This window comes from Vulpes vulpes, chromosome 1, assembly GCF_048418805.1.
Source record: "Vulpes vulpes isolate BD-2025 chromosome 1, VulVul3, whole genome shotgun sequence".
Taxonomy (NCBI): Eukaryota; Metazoa; Chordata; class Mammalia; order Carnivora; family Canidae; genus Vulpes; species Vulpes vulpes.
In genome coordinates, this window is record NC_132780.1 from 168922424 (window position 1) to 168940974 (window position 18551).

Sequence of the window (18551 nt, forward strand, 5' to 3'; positions counted from 1 at the left end):
ATTAATTCTTCCACACTAGCATCCATAGATGGTTTTGTTAAAGTAATAATAGTTTTAAAGGCCCAACAATTAAGAAATAAGCCTGTGTGACTTATTAGAGTTACCATTATAGCACAAACTGTAAATATTCTTCACATGTTCTGCAACAACAAAATGAAACATTACCCAAGTTTAGTAAAGACACTACTAAGAAGCAGATATTTTGCAGGCAAGAAAACCTTTTATTTTAAACCACAAATAGTCAGCAGGTGGCCACAACTATCCATGTTTCATTAAAATCACATAAAACCTAGGTACAAAAGCACCACTGATTATTGCTCTAGAAAAACTGCGTGAAAAATTTAAATACGCACAGTAAAAACACCACAGTACGCACAAGACTCAAATTTTAAAGCAAGCACGTGGAATGCTGAATCAATCTTACACACAGCTTCCAATATCAAACTGATATTTATTTTACTTGAGGATGATGGAAATTTCCAAAAAGCACGACTATGAGAAGATAAAATGTCCATCCTTATATATTTTTGTATGCCAACTAGTAGAATCCTAAAAAATTAGCATTTACAAAATACTTGGTAAAAATAGCTTTTAAAAGTTGCCCCAAGAGGTACATAAAATCAACCCCGATTTTTCACGACAATTCATTCTCCCTTGTTATCTACAGATTCAGTTTTCTGTGCCTGTGAAAAAGGGAAAAAAATAGAGACAGTTACTATTAAAGCTACTAGAAGCCAAAGAAAAAGTCCACCCAACCAACACACACACTTTGAACACCTGTTTTTTAGCAGCTCTATTGCAAAACCTATTTCAACTCTGGATGTAAAACAGACAAGGCAGGAATATAGTATGCGAACACTTTGCTGCATTTATTGCTTTCTGCTTTTCAAACAGCCACAGAAGCTTTACCTGCAAGCTCCCACTGTTTCTAATAAAAAACACCACACTACTATCTGCTTCTAGTCACTGCAAACATGCAGAATTTTCTACTGTACCCTTAACTCTCACTGTTTCAATCTGCCCCTTTACTGACAGTGTGCTGGGTGGGGTACCTCTGGAGGTTGAGACATTAACAGTTGAGCGAGAGATGTGGATCTGCAATAACATTGCGGGCAATAAAAAGAGACATTATGAACGTGCTATCACCGGCTGAAGCATTGAGCAATTTCTTTTTAGACACTGAGTCAATCAGTGGGAGGTATTTATGGAAAGTACCTCTTCAGCTTTAGTTTCACCATTTTCAGATGGTGCAGTACCTTCCTTTCCAGCTTCTTGCTTTTCCTCCTTCTTCCCTTTAGCACCTTTGTTAATTTTTGTTCCCGGTTCTTTCTAACAGAGGGTCAAAGCACAGGGAGACAAAGCATGTTAGACAGGGTGTGGGGTCAATGAGAATCAGTCGGCCTCGTCCAAACACAAGGCCGAGTGCAACCATGGCCAACGCGGTGCGGTGGCTTTCAGGACGAAGGGGAAGCCAGTTCTGCAGGGCTGCGGTGAGTTACACTGACGCTCTATGAGAATGTTAACGGGCTGCTCAGATTGTCCACTGACTTTCTCTTCTGGGGGAAAAAATGATGATTCTCCTCGTGTACTTGTTCAGTGGACCTCCTCTCTCGCTACAGAGAAGTGGTTCTGCCGTGGAGAGCAGCAGTGGCAACTGAAGAAGGAGGCAGAAGCCAGGGAAGCCAGCTTCACCTGGGGATGAGGGCCTCAGAGGGACGAGAAGGTTGAGAAAATGCTTGAAAATGAAGTCCTATGTGAAGAAAAGTTCCTGATTTTAAGACAAAGCCAAAGAAGTAGTTCTGCTTCAGAATCATCTACTCATGCCACAAATACACCTAGTTCTTTTTTAAAAAAGATTTTGAGAGAGAGAGAGAGTGAGAGAGAGAGAGAGAGCATGAGCAAGGGGTGAGGCAGAGGGAGAAGCAGACTCCCCTCTGGGCCAGGAAGCCCGACGTGGGGCTTGACCCCAGGAGCCTGGGATCATGACCTGAGCCGAAGGCAGACACTTAACCGACTGAGCCACCCAGCGCTTCCCAAACGCACGTAGTTTCAAATAATTCACAACAATGCTCTGAAGGGCAGAGCACAGAAAAGCTATTTGGGAAAAGTTTCTTAATAATTCTGTGCTTGTTTTCTCACTTGTAAAACCGGATATGTGTAGGACTGATATGAGGGCTTCATAAGAAAAGCAATTAGAACAGGGTCTGGCATAGTCAAGCCACATGAATGTTTGCTGATATTAATTATTTGCTAGTATTAATTATTATAGATGAGTCATCAGACTAGCCTAAGACCAGTTGTAGAAGTCAGATCCCTTCCCCAAGTCTCTGGAGCTGCTGGTGGCTGTGGCGCCAGGGCCCAGCCTCATGCTTTCTGAACCACCATGTGAACTGTGTGCTGCTACCAAACCCCTCCTGGATATGAGGCTTCTTGGAGCAACATGCTCTGACTTTCTTCACCTTTACTGACCAAATGGGAAACATGTTCCTGGTAAAGCATGTGCTTTATGGCTTTTGAGAAAGACTGTAACAATGGTGACACTTTTCTAGTGGGTACATTTAGCCTGAAACAGTATATGTGATCTTTCCTTGGATGATCTGTAGATATGGGATTATAAGTTATTCATTGTTTAAAAGGCCAACATGGGGGAAGGGAGCACCTCTTACCTTAGCAGATGTTTTTCTTGGTTTAGGTTCAGGTTTGGGTGGAGCGGGTTTCTGCAAAGATAAATTAAATTATACAAATACTGAAAGAGGCAACCGTCAGGACCAAAAGAAACACAATTAAGACTGCAAAAGACAGCAGTCCATTTTGACTATGATTCTGTTCATGTAAAAATATTTCATTCTATTTTCAGCATCAGGTAACAGCATAAAGATCTGTGCGTTTCATAACTATTTTCATCCTGGGTTCTCAAGTGAACAGCAGGTGAGATTTAAAAGCCGACTCATTATTCCCCAATCCAGAGTAGCTCTCCAGGAACAGGTTTAAGCTTCCATCTCTGATGTCTCTGTACTTCCTTTGATCACAGCACAGCAGCGAGAGGAATGACTCAGGCCCTCAGCCAAATGACTCAATGAATTCAGTCACACTGGCCTTCTCAACAGTCTAGAAATCACAGCACAATCGCAGGCAAAACCCATCCGGTAATGAAGACTGCTGCCTGTGAAGTATTTCAAAATCATTTCCACATCCTTCCACCTCTGATGTGGATTTCAAGTTCTGTAGCCAAGCTTCTTCTTACTTTTATCCTCTCCAATGCCAGCTCAAGGTGAGAGAAGAATCTCTTGCCCACCCAGACATTGGGCTCATTTGCCCCTAGAGCTTTTTATGAAGAATGTGATTATGATAATAAAATGTCCACTGTTAGCTCCCAAAGTTTAAGATTTTTCTTAGACTTAGCCAAAGAGTCCACTAGGTGACTGTTTTTCTCTTGAGTCATGTGGTTCTCTTCCCCACTGCTGTGAGCAGTGCCTGCCCTGTGGCCCTGGTCCCCTCCATGTGGGGCTCCAGCCCTCTTCTGCTTGCCAGAGTATTTGAGACAGGGTGGCACATGGGGGGAAGATAGTCAGTTAAGTTTCTGGTTTTCCACAGCTATTTTAGGGCAGATATTTCTCTCATCAAGCTAGAAAAAAATAAGTGTTCATTTCTCTGAGCACTAGGGAGAACGGCTTTAAAGTGGAAGACACTGCCCAGGGCTCCCTCTTTGGAGAAAAATACACGTTCCTCCCCAATGCCTCTAGGTAGTTCAGGTTCATATTGCCTCTGGCCCTGTTCAAGGTAAAAAGGAAAACCGTAGACAGTGTAATTCCAGAAAACTGGATGTCAGACATGACTTTTCACGTAAAAAATGAAAAGTGGGCTTGAGAAGTAAGGGATGTGTTTATTAATCTTACCACCCTAAATCTGTAGTCTGTTCCCCAAATACAGCAGCTTGCATAGCTCCTAAGTTTTCAGGATTTAAAATATTTTATTTCAGGCTTTGACATATTATATCAACATGTATTTGTTTTCACAATTTACAGTGAATAGTTTTCTTCTGTATATTCTGTAAGACAGACCTCTCCCGGATTCAGCATTCAAGCGTTTTGATGCAACAGGAAAGGATGGGGTTTTGCAGGCTGTGCTCCCACTGGCCACTGAGGCGGCTCTGTGTCAGCAGCACGGGCAATGATCTCAGTGGAAGGTGCTTCTACTGCTGGCTCATGGTGCTCAGGAAATGCTTTAAGTTTTGGTTTTTATTTGCCTTACAAACACTACTTCCTTAGTGGGCTAGAGATCCATGGACTACAATGGCTTGTAGCATAATCTACGGTTAAGCTTAACAAAAGTTAAAATATAACTATTGAACCACGGTGAAAGTTAATATTGAACAGAGCACACCATCTTGAGGGGCTTCAGGAGAATCCAGTTTAACTGTGTACACACACATCTCCCAGCTCTTAAGCTTTCTGGTGGCTCTAATACTACTTCCTTAGGTTGGGACTCAGGTGAAATACTGCCTTGCACAACTCAAACTCGGCTATACTTCTGAACTTGTGAGTGCCCTAAATAGCCATTTCTGCATTGATTCCCCACTCTGTGCCTGCACAGGTGTTGGCTGAGGATGATATCTATGCTTCCTTAAAGGCCAAAGTAGCTAGTAGCTCCTGGCAGCCAAGAAACCAATGCCTTTCTCCCTACATCTCAGTATGCAGCAGAGAGCCAGGCTGACCACCTGTCTTGGCAGAATGAGGACTGTATGTGAGCAGGGCAGCAAGGAGAAGCATGAGAGCCAGCAAGGAGCACACTACGGTGAGAAGGGCTGAAGCGCCTTCATGGCCAAGGCTTGGTCACACCTGCCCATCCCAGCTCTAATGACCTTAACCCCTTTCTCTTCCCCAGGCCTCACCCACAGAGGGAGACTCTGAGTGGCCAAGTGGATTACTTTTTCAAAGATTCTATGGTTCTGAAATGATGCACATGGATTTTGATAACTTCCACCCCATTCTGACGGAAGCACGTATCACGGAGACTGTTGTCTACTTTAGTACATTATATGTAGAATCAGAAGGGTAGGACTTGGCTTAATGTGCTGCTTTTGTTGCAGAGATCTGGAATATCCAACAACTTCCTGGGCGTTATGTTCTTGGTAACGCAGCTGGCCGCTACTTTTCATGGACGTATCTGATCAAGTGAATTACTTGGCAACACTGGTCACATTTGCTAGAAGTTGTGACTCGGGTAATTTCCAAAAGGGAAATAAAAAAAACTCAAGGGACATAACACCTTAATCCTCCTTCTGCTGCTTTGTCCTGAACAGAGGGAACATGGACTCATAAGAACTAATAGCCAGGGGATTCTAAAGTACTCACCGCTGACAATCTGGCAGACCGTCTAGTGGGCTACAAAGGAAATGAAAAAACAATTTTTATTATACACAACCAAGTTGATTTTTAAAAATTCATTCCTTACTTTGTTGAAAGAGTATAATGTATGGCTCCCATTACTCTCTTTCCAGGTGAGCACAGTAAGGTGTATTTCAAAGGCCTTACTGTGTTGTGTGTACCATAATACTCAAGAGGAAGTTTCCTACAGACGTGTAGACACATTGTTCAAAGAAATGGTCTCTCCTAATTAAGGGTGTTGTGGGTTAAGAAAAAGACAGGAAGATTAATTTAGGTTCTGACCCATAATCTACTTTTATGATAAAATGAACAACAGGAGCATTGAGTAGCTATTTAAGAACTAGTTCCAGTCTGACTCTTGTTCTTTACAAATAGAACTAAAACTTACAAATTAATACAAAAAAGACTTACATAACTGTGTAGAAACAAAAATAGGAGCTCCCTGACTTGTTAATATGTTAGAAAGGAGAATGATGATAATAAATCTTAGGCAGTTAACAAGAAAGACTTCCTCTTACATGTAACAGAATAAACATATTTATTTATATGCTAAATGTGTATGTTTAAGATTGAGACAGAGTAAAAAGTTCACTAACCTTCTAAAGATTTTTTAAATTTACTTGAGAGAGAGAGAGAGCAAGCGAGAGCACGAGCACTGGGGAGGGACAGGAGCAGAGGGAGAAGCAAAATCCCCTCTGATCAGATGTGGGGCTCGATCCCAGGACACTAAGATCATGACCCAAGCCAAAGGCAGATGTTTACCCAACAGAGCCACCCAGGTGCTCCAAAAGTTCGCTAATCTTTTCTTTTAATTTGGAAGTTTAGAAAATTTAGGGAAACTCTGTTGAGATTGGTATTTTTCAGGAAATTTTTTCTCTTCAAGGGCAGTGCAAATTAAGCAAATGAACTGCAAAGAAAATTAAAATAGCCAAACTGTTGTAGGCATTTCAGAAAGAAGCATACAGAACTGATATTCTACTTACCATCAGCAAAACATGGCTCCCCAAGGGATTTCACATTCTGAAAGTACAACTGCCTTTCTTTAAAAGTGTTCCAGAAATAAATTCTCCGTACTTTTTGTCTGTTGTACTCACTGTTCTCTCTGGCAGAACAGTGTATGTACCACCTAACATATAGTAGATTCTCAAAAGAATGTGCCTAAAAAATGAGCTCAATCTTTCCCCTAATTCTTGCTGCCTTATGCAGACTTTGCCTCATTACAATAGCTTAAATGTTTCAAATTTTTTTAGGGAGGTCAGCAGGAATCTGTGCCACAACTGCAAAGAATTATGGAATTCTTGAAGCTGTACTTAGGTCAGTGTAGGTCAGCTGGTCAGGCCAAACTGGGAGAAATATTTCTTGCCATCTTCACATCTAAGAACTTGCTTCCTGAAAATAGCCAGAGGAAGCGAAACTCATCTTTCTTTAAACTACAGAAGGAAATGAAGGGCCAGAGCCTCCATGAATAATTTTAACCCTGGGGTCTCAAGGCAAAAAAATCAGAGCTGGACTTATGGCCAGCTAAAAGAATGTGAAGAGACTGGGAGACGGTGCCGGTGAAGTGGTGGCCGTGATATATTCACTGCACGGGGTAAGAGGATGTACAGCTTGATGCCTAGTATGGGAGGGATGCCTGTATCAGATGCTCCATAGGAAATACCATGGTGTCTCCTAGGATTACCATGGGTGTGTTCATGACAATGCACCCATGAGTCACAGTGAACCAGAACCCAAATCCTGTGATGCCTTTCTCAGAACAGTCAGTTGCAATGAACTGGGTATCATCACCACAGAAAAGACAACATTAGCCGTTAAACCAGGCAGCCAGTAGGTAACTTGTACTTCCTTCAAAATGCTCTCCGAGCACAGAAGAGCAAAGGAGCATCCACTAGTTACCAAACAGAGCTCAGCTTTGATGCTTCTATAAGGCCTCAAGGACTACCCGATCATCTCCCAAGTGAAGCAGAGCTGGCAAAAGAGTGCTCAGAGTGATACATTCTGCAGGAAAAAAATGGCAGCCTCTATGCTCAAGAGGGGTGAATGGACCTTATCTGAATCCCTCTCCAGTTAGTGTCAACTAACTCCAGTTAGTGTCAACTTATGTGTACCACACAGCCTTACCTCACTGTTCACCTCATCTATATTGCGACTGTACCCCTATGGCACAAGGCTGACTTCTCCTGCAGTTCTGTAGCTCCAATGCCTGGCAGGGGCCCTCCATAAATGGTGAGGTGAATAGAATGGGTAAGCGCCAGAAATGTGTAGTAGCGTGACCTTGACGAGAGGCATGGTAAGGCCCCTGCCCAATTACTATCCAGGCGGAGGCCTGAAAATAGGCCAAACATATTCACTACTACTTATAACTGCCTTCCTATCCACCAGGTAGTCGTCATGAGTAAAATCTCATTGAAGTGGGGCCAAATCACGTGCACAACTTCCCAACTCTGGTGCTCTAATTCTTTCCTCTCTATGTGAACACCTGAGCATACTGAAGATCTTGGCAGATATGAGAGAGCCCTTTGGGATTTCCAGAGATATTCCCACCCAAGCAAGCAGTATCCTGCAGGGCCCAAAAGCTGTTCTGATCCAAAGGACTCCCTATCTTTTTATAATTCAGGCCCAGTACAAGAGTTTCAAAATAAAAAGCCCAGGAAATTAATGCAAAAACAAAGTCTGCCTCTCCAGGCTGTCTAAATCAACCGTCTCTAAAAAGCACATCTTTTACTGTAAAATCATTTTGTGACTTTCTGTCTAAAATTTACCAGCTCTTCTTTCTATGCTATAAAAAAAGGACTTTTCTTAAATTTTCCTTTCCAGTAACCACCATAAGAGATTTTCTTTTTCATTGCAAATAGTGGAGGCTGAGGCGAACCTTTCACTCACAGGCAGTAGCATGGTTATGCATGCAAGTGTGAACACCTTCCTGGAAAGTTCCATCAGCTTTCACAGCCTTAAAATCTATAAATGATTATACTGTATTTATTGGATATAAAATGGACTAGATTGCTATTTTTTCATCCTTAAAGTACTAGAATTTTAAGTACTCATTTGAGACTCAGACCGTTAGGCAGGACAACTGAAAAAAAAAAAGACACTAAGAATTTCTCTCAACTTGTTGATTGTGAATCCTTGGGAGACGTGGTCAAGACAGTGATTCTCAGAAGAGGAAAGATGACTTTCAGAATGACACGTCACCAACCAAGAGTTACAGAGACAAGTAATGGGAGGGTTTGTCACTGTGGGGTATAGCTGCTGGGCACAATGAAATGTTTTAATAAGCATTTGATTAACTGATCATTCTCTGAGTTGAAGCAAATTCTGGTGAAGGCTACTCCCAAAGACACATAGTCTTTTACTTTACCATCTTCGTTGCAAAAGAACATGGAGGTCTAAACTCACTATGACAAAAGTTCACTGACAACTGGGTTCAAATAGAGTCCTTGGACTTTGCTGAATACCGCTTGAAATATATGGGCCATTCTTATGGGATCTGGAAGATGTTTATTTTTATAAGATTTCTTAATGCTCCTAAGTCTAACCATGCACAGATCTTCCTCAACTTCCAATGGAGTTACATCCTCATAACCCCATCCTCAGTTGAAAATATTGAAAATATTACAATATTTATGCATTTTTACACCTAACCTACCAAACATCATAGCTTAGCCTAGCCTCCCTTAATTGTGCCCAGAACATGTAATATTAGCCTAAAGCTGGGCAAAGTCATCTAACATAAAGCTTATTTTATAATAAAGTGTTGAATATCCCATGTGATTTATTGAATGCAATACTCAAAGTGAAAAACAGAATGGCTTTCTGGGTACAGGAGGGTTGTACATGTACTGGTTGTTTACCATCATGATCACAGGGCTGAATGGCAGCTGAGCCTTACTGCCACTGCCCAGCATCACAGGGGAGCATCATACCACATAAAGCTAGTCTGGGAAAAGAACAAACTGAAAGCATGGCTTCTACTGAATGAGTATCGCTTTTGCACCACAGAAAAGCCAAAATATTATAAGTCAAACCATCACAAGTCAGGGACCATGTGTAGTTGCTGACAGAAGCCAAAAATCAAGTTGCTTTTAATTTCCGAAGACAGATGAGGAGCCAAGTAGAAATTATTGCAAAACTGGGAAGTAGGGAAAGATGGATATTAGAGCCTTGGCTGGGAAATGGAGAGGACAGAGAAAAGGCACTGGGTAACCAGATTTATGATTACCACAAAAGCGGTATGAGGACAGAGGATTTTATCAGGAAGCTCACATAGCTTCCCTGGTTCTGCAATACAAAAGTTATGACACCTGTGGAAAATAATGTACTTCTCTCAGGACTTGTTTCCTTTAGTAAAGCTGGAAATAATAATAGCTGCATATCTGTTATTAAAAACAATTCTCTGGGGGAATCCCTGGGTGGCTCAGCAGTTTAGTGCTGCCTTCAGCCCAGGACGTGATCCTGGAGACCCGGGATCGAGTCCCACGTCGGGCTCTGTGCATGGAGCCTGCTTCTCCCTCTGCCTCTCTCTGTGTCTCTGTCCATCATGAATAAATAAATAAAAATCTTAAAAAAAAAAACCAAAAAAACAATTCTCTGATATTCATTATTCCCTTTCCTGGCTGTATTTTTCTTCATAGCAAATATTCAGCGATATTATTTTATTCTCTTTTTCCACTAAAATGGAAGCTCCATGAAGGAAGTCATTTTGGCTTCTTTTGTTCACTGTGGAATCTGCAGAGCCTAGAACCGCGCTTGGCATATTACAGGTACATAGTATTTTCTGTTAAGGAATGAATGTGCTCTGCCCTCATTTCAGGATTATTGTAATGCTCAGACAAAATAACGAATGCGAAAGGGCTTTTGGAAACTGCCAAGTGTAATGCTTTTAACATATTGTTGTGGTCGCTTATTGTCCAAAAGCTATACTCTGCATTATGCCCTTCAAATATCACTGCAGTGGAAGAGGTTTTTCAAAAGAGGATCCCTCTTTGTAACTGATCTCAATTCCCAATAGTCAAGCCTGTGCATACGCAATGACATAAACTAGAAAATTCAGTCAATTCAGTGGGGGGGGGGGGGGGGGAGGAAATCAATCAATATACTGTCTGACAGTTCTTACCCTAACCCACTAGCTGACTGACCTTTTCACTTTTCAAACAATTGTGTTGATGTCCTGAAGACAAATCATGAGTTTTAATCTGGTCGTGGCTTAAAGGACAGGGAAAGAGTTTTTCCTAGGAACGATTTTTGTTAGCAATAATAGAATAAATATAATATAAAGTAAAATATTAACAATATAAAATATATAAATAACACAAATACTTAAAATTCTGAGACTCAAAATATGTATAAGACAGCTGGATAAGCAAGAATAGTTTACATATATTCTAACCAGCTTGACTGCTCTGTGTAGAAGGATAGGAAAGACTGTTTACACTATCCAAGATCTATTGTGCGTAATGGTTTCTAGGTTTTATGACTGACAGATCAATTTAAATAGCAGCTCCTAAGGAAAAATCCAAATGCATTTTGTGTCCAAATCTAAAAATTACATTAAGATTTGTTACACTTAGCCAACTGTCCTAGAAATTACATTTCGCCATTTTCAAGAAAATCCATGCATTTATCATTTTTTGGTTCATTCTAGCGTTTGTTTAGTAACTTGAAACTTGACATGGGATCACAAACTTCACCTCCCAAACTGTTAAACACTGAATGCTTGGTAAATGGATGGTGGGGCCTTGGTTTCAGGTTTATTTGTTTTCCTTTAAATTAATTTAGTCACAGATTCTGTTACAAGGTTTTCTATTTGGCAGAACAAATTTCCTTGTACAAATTTTGTGGAGGGGTGCTTCTATCATGACAAACTCCTCCGAATTATTAAACCACAGTATGAATCACCCAATCAAAGAATCTGTAACTAGATACTGTTTCTGTCTCTCACATGACCCCTTATAAGTTCAAGGGTAAGAGCTGCAGTTTTTTCTACACACTGTAAAGCTATTTAAAAGTGAATGTCATCAGAGTTAGCATCTAATTTGCTACTTTTTTATCCATCTTCTTTTAGGAGTTCATGATATTACCACAGTAGGTAAATACAATCATCTTTCTCAATTTCTTAGCTCTTTGGAGGTTTCTGTATTTTAATACAGTTTCCTTGAATTGTTACCTAATTAATTATCCTAAGTTCTAAGAATTTTCCTGTTTTTTTAAAAAAACTTTAATATTTTGTCATTTTGTGTGTCTTTTCACAATTTTCGACTTTAGATATGACATTTTTTGGGCATATATTCAGAACTAAAAAAAGAAATTTATAATTCACTCACTGGAGCAGAGAATTTATTTTATCAACAGTCTTTCATGTCCTTGCAGTGAAAGGCAGACTTTGTTCTCCTTGATGAATTTACCTATTATCTCACTCTTTGCCCAGAAGGAATTCTCAGTATCCACTTGAACAGATAGCAGGACCGACAGGTGGAAACATAAACAACATAGTAAGTGGAAAAGGATGCATCAGTGTTCTCAACTGAAATTTACCTCGGCCAAGAGACACAACACACTGACACTCTTATCCCTGGTTTACGTTGTCTCAACAACCTTATTCAGAACTGTATTCATTCAGATGGAGACAATCCCAACAATATTAAACGATTCCAGTTAAAAACATTAAATTCAGGATGTCAAAGATACACTTACCTCCTGTTTAGTTACTTTGGATCCATCCTTGCCCTCTGTATTCTCCGGAGACTAGAAAGAAAATATTTCAGTGAATTGTATTTAAATGGGAAAGCACACATTCGAGGCAGGTTTGAAAAAAATAGCTATATCTATTCTCAGGATCACATAAGTCAACAGATATTTTATGGAGGAGAAGTAAGTTTGTAAGAGGATACATTTTACACACACACACACACACTCAGCATTTATCTGCATAACTGCTCTAATTTTAAAATAGCAGTGGTGCAAGAACTGATATGAACCCCTATTCTTAATGTGCATTCACTCTAAGCAATTTTCATTGATTTCTGATGATTCCACCACTAGTTAAAGAGCAGAGCAGGGACCCAGCAGCCAGTGGCAGTAGTGCCAGGAATCTACCACATGTTCCACTCACTTTGTTTCTCTAAGATGAAGGCAGGATGCTAAGAAAGCCCAGCCTGAGCATATTTTGTCCCATACTTGCCTCGCTTTGATTTCTAGCCCACTTCTTGATGTGACTTGACAAATGTGTCATGCATTATTATTCTTCCATTATCAACTCCAGCATCTCTACCAAATTCTCAGCCTTGGCAGGACAGCCAAACGTCCTGCCACCCCGGCTGATTTGTTTCCTGATTTTGACCCACCCACCTGGAGCAGCACCTGCCCAGTCTGGTGACAGCTCAAACTGGACTCATTTATAGAGTACTACAACTATGGGAAACTAGATTTATGTGACATGCTGCATATCCCAATATATTTTTAAAAATATTTTCTTTATTTATTCCAGAGAGAGAGAGAGAGAGAGAGAGGCAGAGACACAGGCAGAGAGAGAAGCAGGCTCCATGCAGGGAGCCTGGCACAGGACTCGATCCTGGGTCTCCAGGATCATGCCCTGGGCTGAAGGCGGCGCTAAACCGCTGAGCCACCCGTACTGCCCTCCCAATATATCTTTACTGGCTAAAGGCTAGTTTGAAAATTAAAGTATTTCACACATTTCAAAACCACATAAAGGTGGAAGGTGAATACCCAATCTCTAAAACACAACGTGTGCAGAAGATATGAAGAACTTCCAAGAGAAAAAATACAAATAGCAAACTGACATTTGGCATAATGTTTGGCTTTAGCAAAATGAAACAAACAGCTCTGCGGTAATGCCTCATCTGATAAAATGAGAAACAAATTTTAAAGATCACAAAACCCACTGTTTGGTGGACCTGGTGACACTGCAAATTAATATATTTTCAAAGAACAAACTGGCAATCTGAGAAAGACACACAGGACTAATTATAAAATGATCCAGTAATTCCATTTTGGAACGAAGACTCAAAGAAAGACTAAAAATACCATTTTAGTTGTACTGTTTCTAATACAGAATAACTGGAAACAACTCACACAGTAAATCATAGAGAAATATTTAAGTAAACTATGTAATTATTAATGCCATGGGATAAAAAAATAGGCTATGTGAATACATAGAAAGCCCACATAAAATAGTGAAAAATTCAAAAACTCAGATTATAAAATAACATGTAAAACAGATCAGAAGTGTGTAAAGTCTTTTAGGAAGTCAAAAGCTTTTCTTCAAGGCAGATGACCTAGTAAACCTTCAGTTCTCCCTGAGGGCTGCCTATTCACCACAGTCTGTCAGTTCACCTCGCTCTGGAACCCTGTACATTCATAGAGTTCTTTCTTTATTTTTTAAGATTTATTTATCTATTTGAGAGAAGGAAAGAGTGAGCACACACACATGCCTAAGCAGGAGTCGGGGATGGGCAGAAGGAGAGAGAGAAAGACAAGCAGACTCTCTGCTGAGCGCAGAGCCCAAAGCGGGTCTTGATCCCAGGACCCTAAGATCATGACCTGAACCAAAACCAAGAGTCAGACACTTAACCAACTGAGCCACCCAGGAGCCTCTCAAGGAGTTCTTGTTTCCCAAATCAACCATTTCTCCCTCTTCCCTGAAACCTTCTTTATCATGAAGGAAAACCGAGCTTCTCTTTTCTGTTCCCCACTCTCTTGCACAGGAATTTCTAATTCACAGATCTTGCTATAGTAGCCAGCCAAGTTGGAGACAGCAAAATCTTAGCAAGCGAGAGCATACGAAGACGGTCCCTATGTGGACCATTTGGCTCAGCTCAATTCCATGCTACAAGCTCGACCCTTCTGGCCACAAAGGAGACCCTCTGTTGTCAAGAAGTGCTGGGCTCTCATTCACAGCTGGTAGGCCAGTTGGTCGATTTCAATCTGGGGTACCTTCTTACTGTAGCTGATAGGCATTTTTAAAGAAGCAGCATACAGTTATTCTGATGTTAACTGATGTTAAAAAAGTTAAAAAATGGGTGTTAATGACATAATTTTCAATATTTTTCTATGCAGTGGATTAGTGACCGCAATATGATGGAGAGATCCCTTTCTAAACAGTCATCTCAGATATAAACTACTGAAAAAAAGAAACCTGGAAAAATGCCACACACACAAAAAGCAGGTAGAATGAGAATGTTAACGGCTTCAGATGAATGAATATAAGACTGGAAATGTGAAGAGCTACAAAGCTGGTTTCTCCAGCAATCTCTCTGTAAGGGCTTTCTATTAACAAGCACATACTACATTTAGTCAGAAACAAGCCAAATGATCTTTACCCTGGGATCAGTGTGGTACTATAACATGAGTGCAGGTCAGGACATGGGCTTGAGTTGCTCCTACCTAGGAGCTGTTGTGATCTGGGCCACTGATATGATCAGTGGTTCAGTCTCTTCATCTATGAATGACAGATGATAATCACACTGAACTCCAAGTGTCATGCTTAAGACCAAGCGAGATGTTAGAGCATTTCATAGACGGTGTGTTGTTATACAGATATTATACAATGAAATATGTATCTTAATGAGTCTTTAAATTACCAAATATCAAATTATATTCAACAGAATCTTAAAAGTGAGCACATTCAGATTCCTGTGTAACCTTGTCATCTGCTTTTGTTGAACAGAGTAACAAGGAGTAATTTCAGAAGGAATTACCATTTCAGGCTATCTTACTACACACCCTGTCCACCATTAACACTTAGCCATGAGGCTGGAGACAGGAAGGAGGGTACAGTATGAAGGGATTGAAACAGAAGCCCAAAGTTTTTGTGCCAAGGATTGTGAAGAATAAATGGGGATAGGGGTCGTACATCAATGATCTCAGACATACTTAAACCTTCTAGTGGGCTGATGGGAAGGATGAGTTGAATCCAATGGGATTTGAGGAACTCAAAGGCAGAAGGGCTGTCTTCTCATTCCCAGAACAAAGCAGGCTTGTGCTAATCCAGTTTGAACCCAGAATGGTCAAGAAGGTAGACAGAGAGCCATAGTTAAACAAAAGGTCTCATTTATATATATGAGGCTCCTTTAGCACCTGAGTGGCAAGGGCAGTGGGTTGAGAGCCAGCAACAGTGTGGCAGACATACATGGTAGCCAGATGGAAGGCACAGCAGGGATTCTAGAAGTCTGGAGTACCACTAAGAGCTGATCTGAGGGCAAGTCAGCAGGAAGGTGGATTATTGAACACCTGGTGACCAGATGGGGACAGAGTATCAAGAAGCCAAGAAGGCCTGAACTTTGGCAAAAATCAACAGGTAGCTGAACTTTTTTTTGAATTGCAAATCTGAAAATAAAACTAGGCTCATTGAAAAAAAAAAGAAAAAACCCTCAAAACATTAATGCTAGATGAGGGACAAGAAATAACAAATTGTCACAGACTGCTGAGGAATTAGCTCAGAATGCAACAAAGGGCAATAAAGGAATGGACACTATACAAGAGAAGTTAGCATATAAGAGCGGTTGGTTGAGAAGCTCCACATACACCTAACAGACATTTCAGAAGCCGAAGAACAGAGGTACTAGTAGGAAGGCAAAGACATGGTGGCTGAGAATTTTCCCAAATTAAAGTCATGAGTCTCCGGATTGAAAGCTTATGCCAAAGAACAAGCTGGAAGCAAAACAAATGAATCCAATGAAATATGCTGTAGTAAAACTATAGTAAAGTGAGGAAAATTGTAGAAATTATCAAGGTTAGGGGATCCCTGGGTGGCTCAGCAGTTCAGCACCTGCCTTCAGCCCAGGGCATGATCCTGGAGTCCTGGGATCAAGTCCTAGGTCAGGCTCTCTGCATGGAGCCTGCTTCTCCCTCTGGCTGTGTCTCTGCCTCTGTCTTTCTCTGTGTCTCTCATGAATAAATAAATAAAATCTTAAAAAAAAAAGAAATTATCAAAGTTAAAAGATATTTTATCTACAGAGAATTACTTCTCACCAGCAACTATAAATAGAAGAAATAGGGAGTAATGTTCATGTAGTTGAGGAAAACTGTCAACCTAGAACCTTGTCCCAGCTATCATTTAAGAATGAAGGAAAAATAAAGATATCTCAGAATATAAATACTTAAAGAGAGTTTACCATCAACACAGCCTTCCTTTCAATAAGGACCTGTTACCAAAGATCAAATTTAGCAATTAGAAAAATGAATTCAGATGGAAGCAAATCATATATGAAGTAATGTATAATTACTTAATATTGATAAGTCTAATTAACTATTACTTGTAGATAACAATACCTATTTTTCTGTGTTTAAAAAAGTTTCAACAGAAACCCTAGACCAGTGCTGTCCTATAGAAATATAACACATAATTCCAGATTTTCTAATAGCCACATTAAAAAAAAAGAAAACAGATGAAATTAACTTTAATACTTTATTTATCTGAATCTATCTAAAATTTTATCATTTCTGGGGTGCATGGGTGGCTCAACTGGTTAAGCGTGTGCCTTGGCCTCAGCTCAGCTAAAGTGGGGGACTGAGCTCCTGGTAGACTCATCACTCAGCAGGGAGTCTGGTTCTCCCTCTGACCATCCCTCGTCTTGTGCTCTCATTCTCTCTCTCTGAAGTAAATAAATAAAATCTTTAGAAACAATTTTAAAAATAAAATTTTATCATTTCAATGTGTAATCAATTTGCAAATTATTAATGAGATATTTTACAAAGTTTTCTTATACTAAATCTTCAAAATGCGGCATGTACTTTACACTTAACATAAGCAAATCTCCACTCAGGTGCTAGGTTTTCACCAGGAGCACCTGATTTATGTTTAGAGTTCATAAAGTTTATAGTAATTTCACATATCCAGGGTGTTCCAAACATATTTAAATCTTTCCATAAACTGAATCTAATACCAGTTTTTTAATTTAAACTGATTAAAATTGAAATTTTAAAAATTCAGCTCATTCTTTTTTTTTTTTTTAAGATTTTATTTATTTATTCATGAGAGACACAGAGTGAGAGAGACAGGGTGAGACATAGGCAGAGAGAGAAGCAGGCTCCCTTCAAGGAGTCTGAAGGGGGACTCAATCCCGGATCCCAGGATCAGGACCTGAGCCGGAAGGCAGACGCTCAACTGCTGAGCCATCCAGGCGTTCCCAGGCGTCATTCTTTTTAAAGGGTGCTTAATTCCATCATGTAGCTAGTGGCTACCATACTGGACAGCACAGTTCTAGATCTTAATAATCACAAAAAACGAGAGTAGAATGAACAGATGAGAAGTTAAAGCATGCTAGAATCCAGGTTTTGTTCTGGAGGATGATACAGACCCAGAATCATTTTAGACTTTGTTAAAATGAAATTTAAAAATAGCCCTAAAAATTTTAACATAAGAAACAGGATCTATAAACTTCCAAATCAGGAGTGGACTAAAGCAAATTTTAACAATGAAAGAAAGGAAAGAAAAGAACAAATGATAAATAAAAACCACAAAATAAGTCCTTAGAAAGAGTCCAAATAAATTAGTGATCACAATATACTTAAACGATTTACATTCATCCATTATAATGTAAAGTGACAGAAGGAAAAAAAAACAGAGTAATACATGTATATGATTCCACTTTTACAAATTTTAAAACATGCACAAATCAATACTAAGGATTTATATAAGACATATGTCATAAAAGTGTAAAATCATGGACTGGAAGGATACACAACAAATTCATGATAATGGTTACTTCTAGGGAGGCTGACAAGGGAAAGGAACCAAGGGAATGTTTCTAAGGAAACTTCTCCTTTATCTGTAACATTTATTTAATTTAAAAAATATCTGAAGCAAAATGATAACATTAAAATATGTGAATTTTGAGGGGTGGGCAAATGAATATGTTACATTACTTTCTGGATTTTTCTGTATTTAAATTTTTTCCAAATAAAAATATTAGCAATATTGAGGGAAAAAAAGAATAGAAGAAAACTCATTCCTTTAAGTCTAACAGTGCCCTAACACAAATTTCACCATTAGGTTTACTCCTAGCATTTTCTGCACTTCTTAAATGACTTACAAATCTGGTTTGTATACTGCCTCTTTCTTTTCTGTTCAAGACATATCAGGGGAGCCTGAGGAGCTCAGTGGGTTAAGCATTTGCCTTCAGCTCAGGTCATGATCTCAGGGTC

General features: G+C 39.8%; 1 protein-coding gene across 5 annotated transcripts in view; it reads right to left on the bottom strand.

Annotated features, from left to right (window-relative positions):
* Nucleotides 1–200: 200 nt before the first annotated feature.
* Nucleotides 201–18551, bottom strand: part of HMGN3 (high mobility group nucleosomal binding domain 3) — a 31998-nt gene continuing 13647 nt past the window's right edge. Inside the window, exons 2-7 of one of the 5 annotated variants that reach the window (XM_072735865.1) lie at nt 12081–12131; nt 5355–5384; nt 2667–2717; nt 1216–1329; nt 1053–1095; nt 201–683 (exon numbers count right to left, since the gene is read on the bottom strand). In XM_072735865.1, coding sequence (XP_072591966.1) covers nt 670–683; nt 1053–1095; nt 1216–1329; nt 2667–2717; nt 5355–5384; nt 12081–12131 — 303 coding nt within the window. In that variant the 3' untranslated portion in view covers nt 201–669. Of the gene's footprint in view, nt 684–847; nt 1096–1215; nt 1330–2666; nt 2718–5354; nt 5385–12080; nt 12132–18551 lie in introns of those variants that run through there. The other 4 variants (XM_072735857.1, XM_072735877.1, XM_026007395.2 and 1 more) reach the window with 4 other exon arrangements.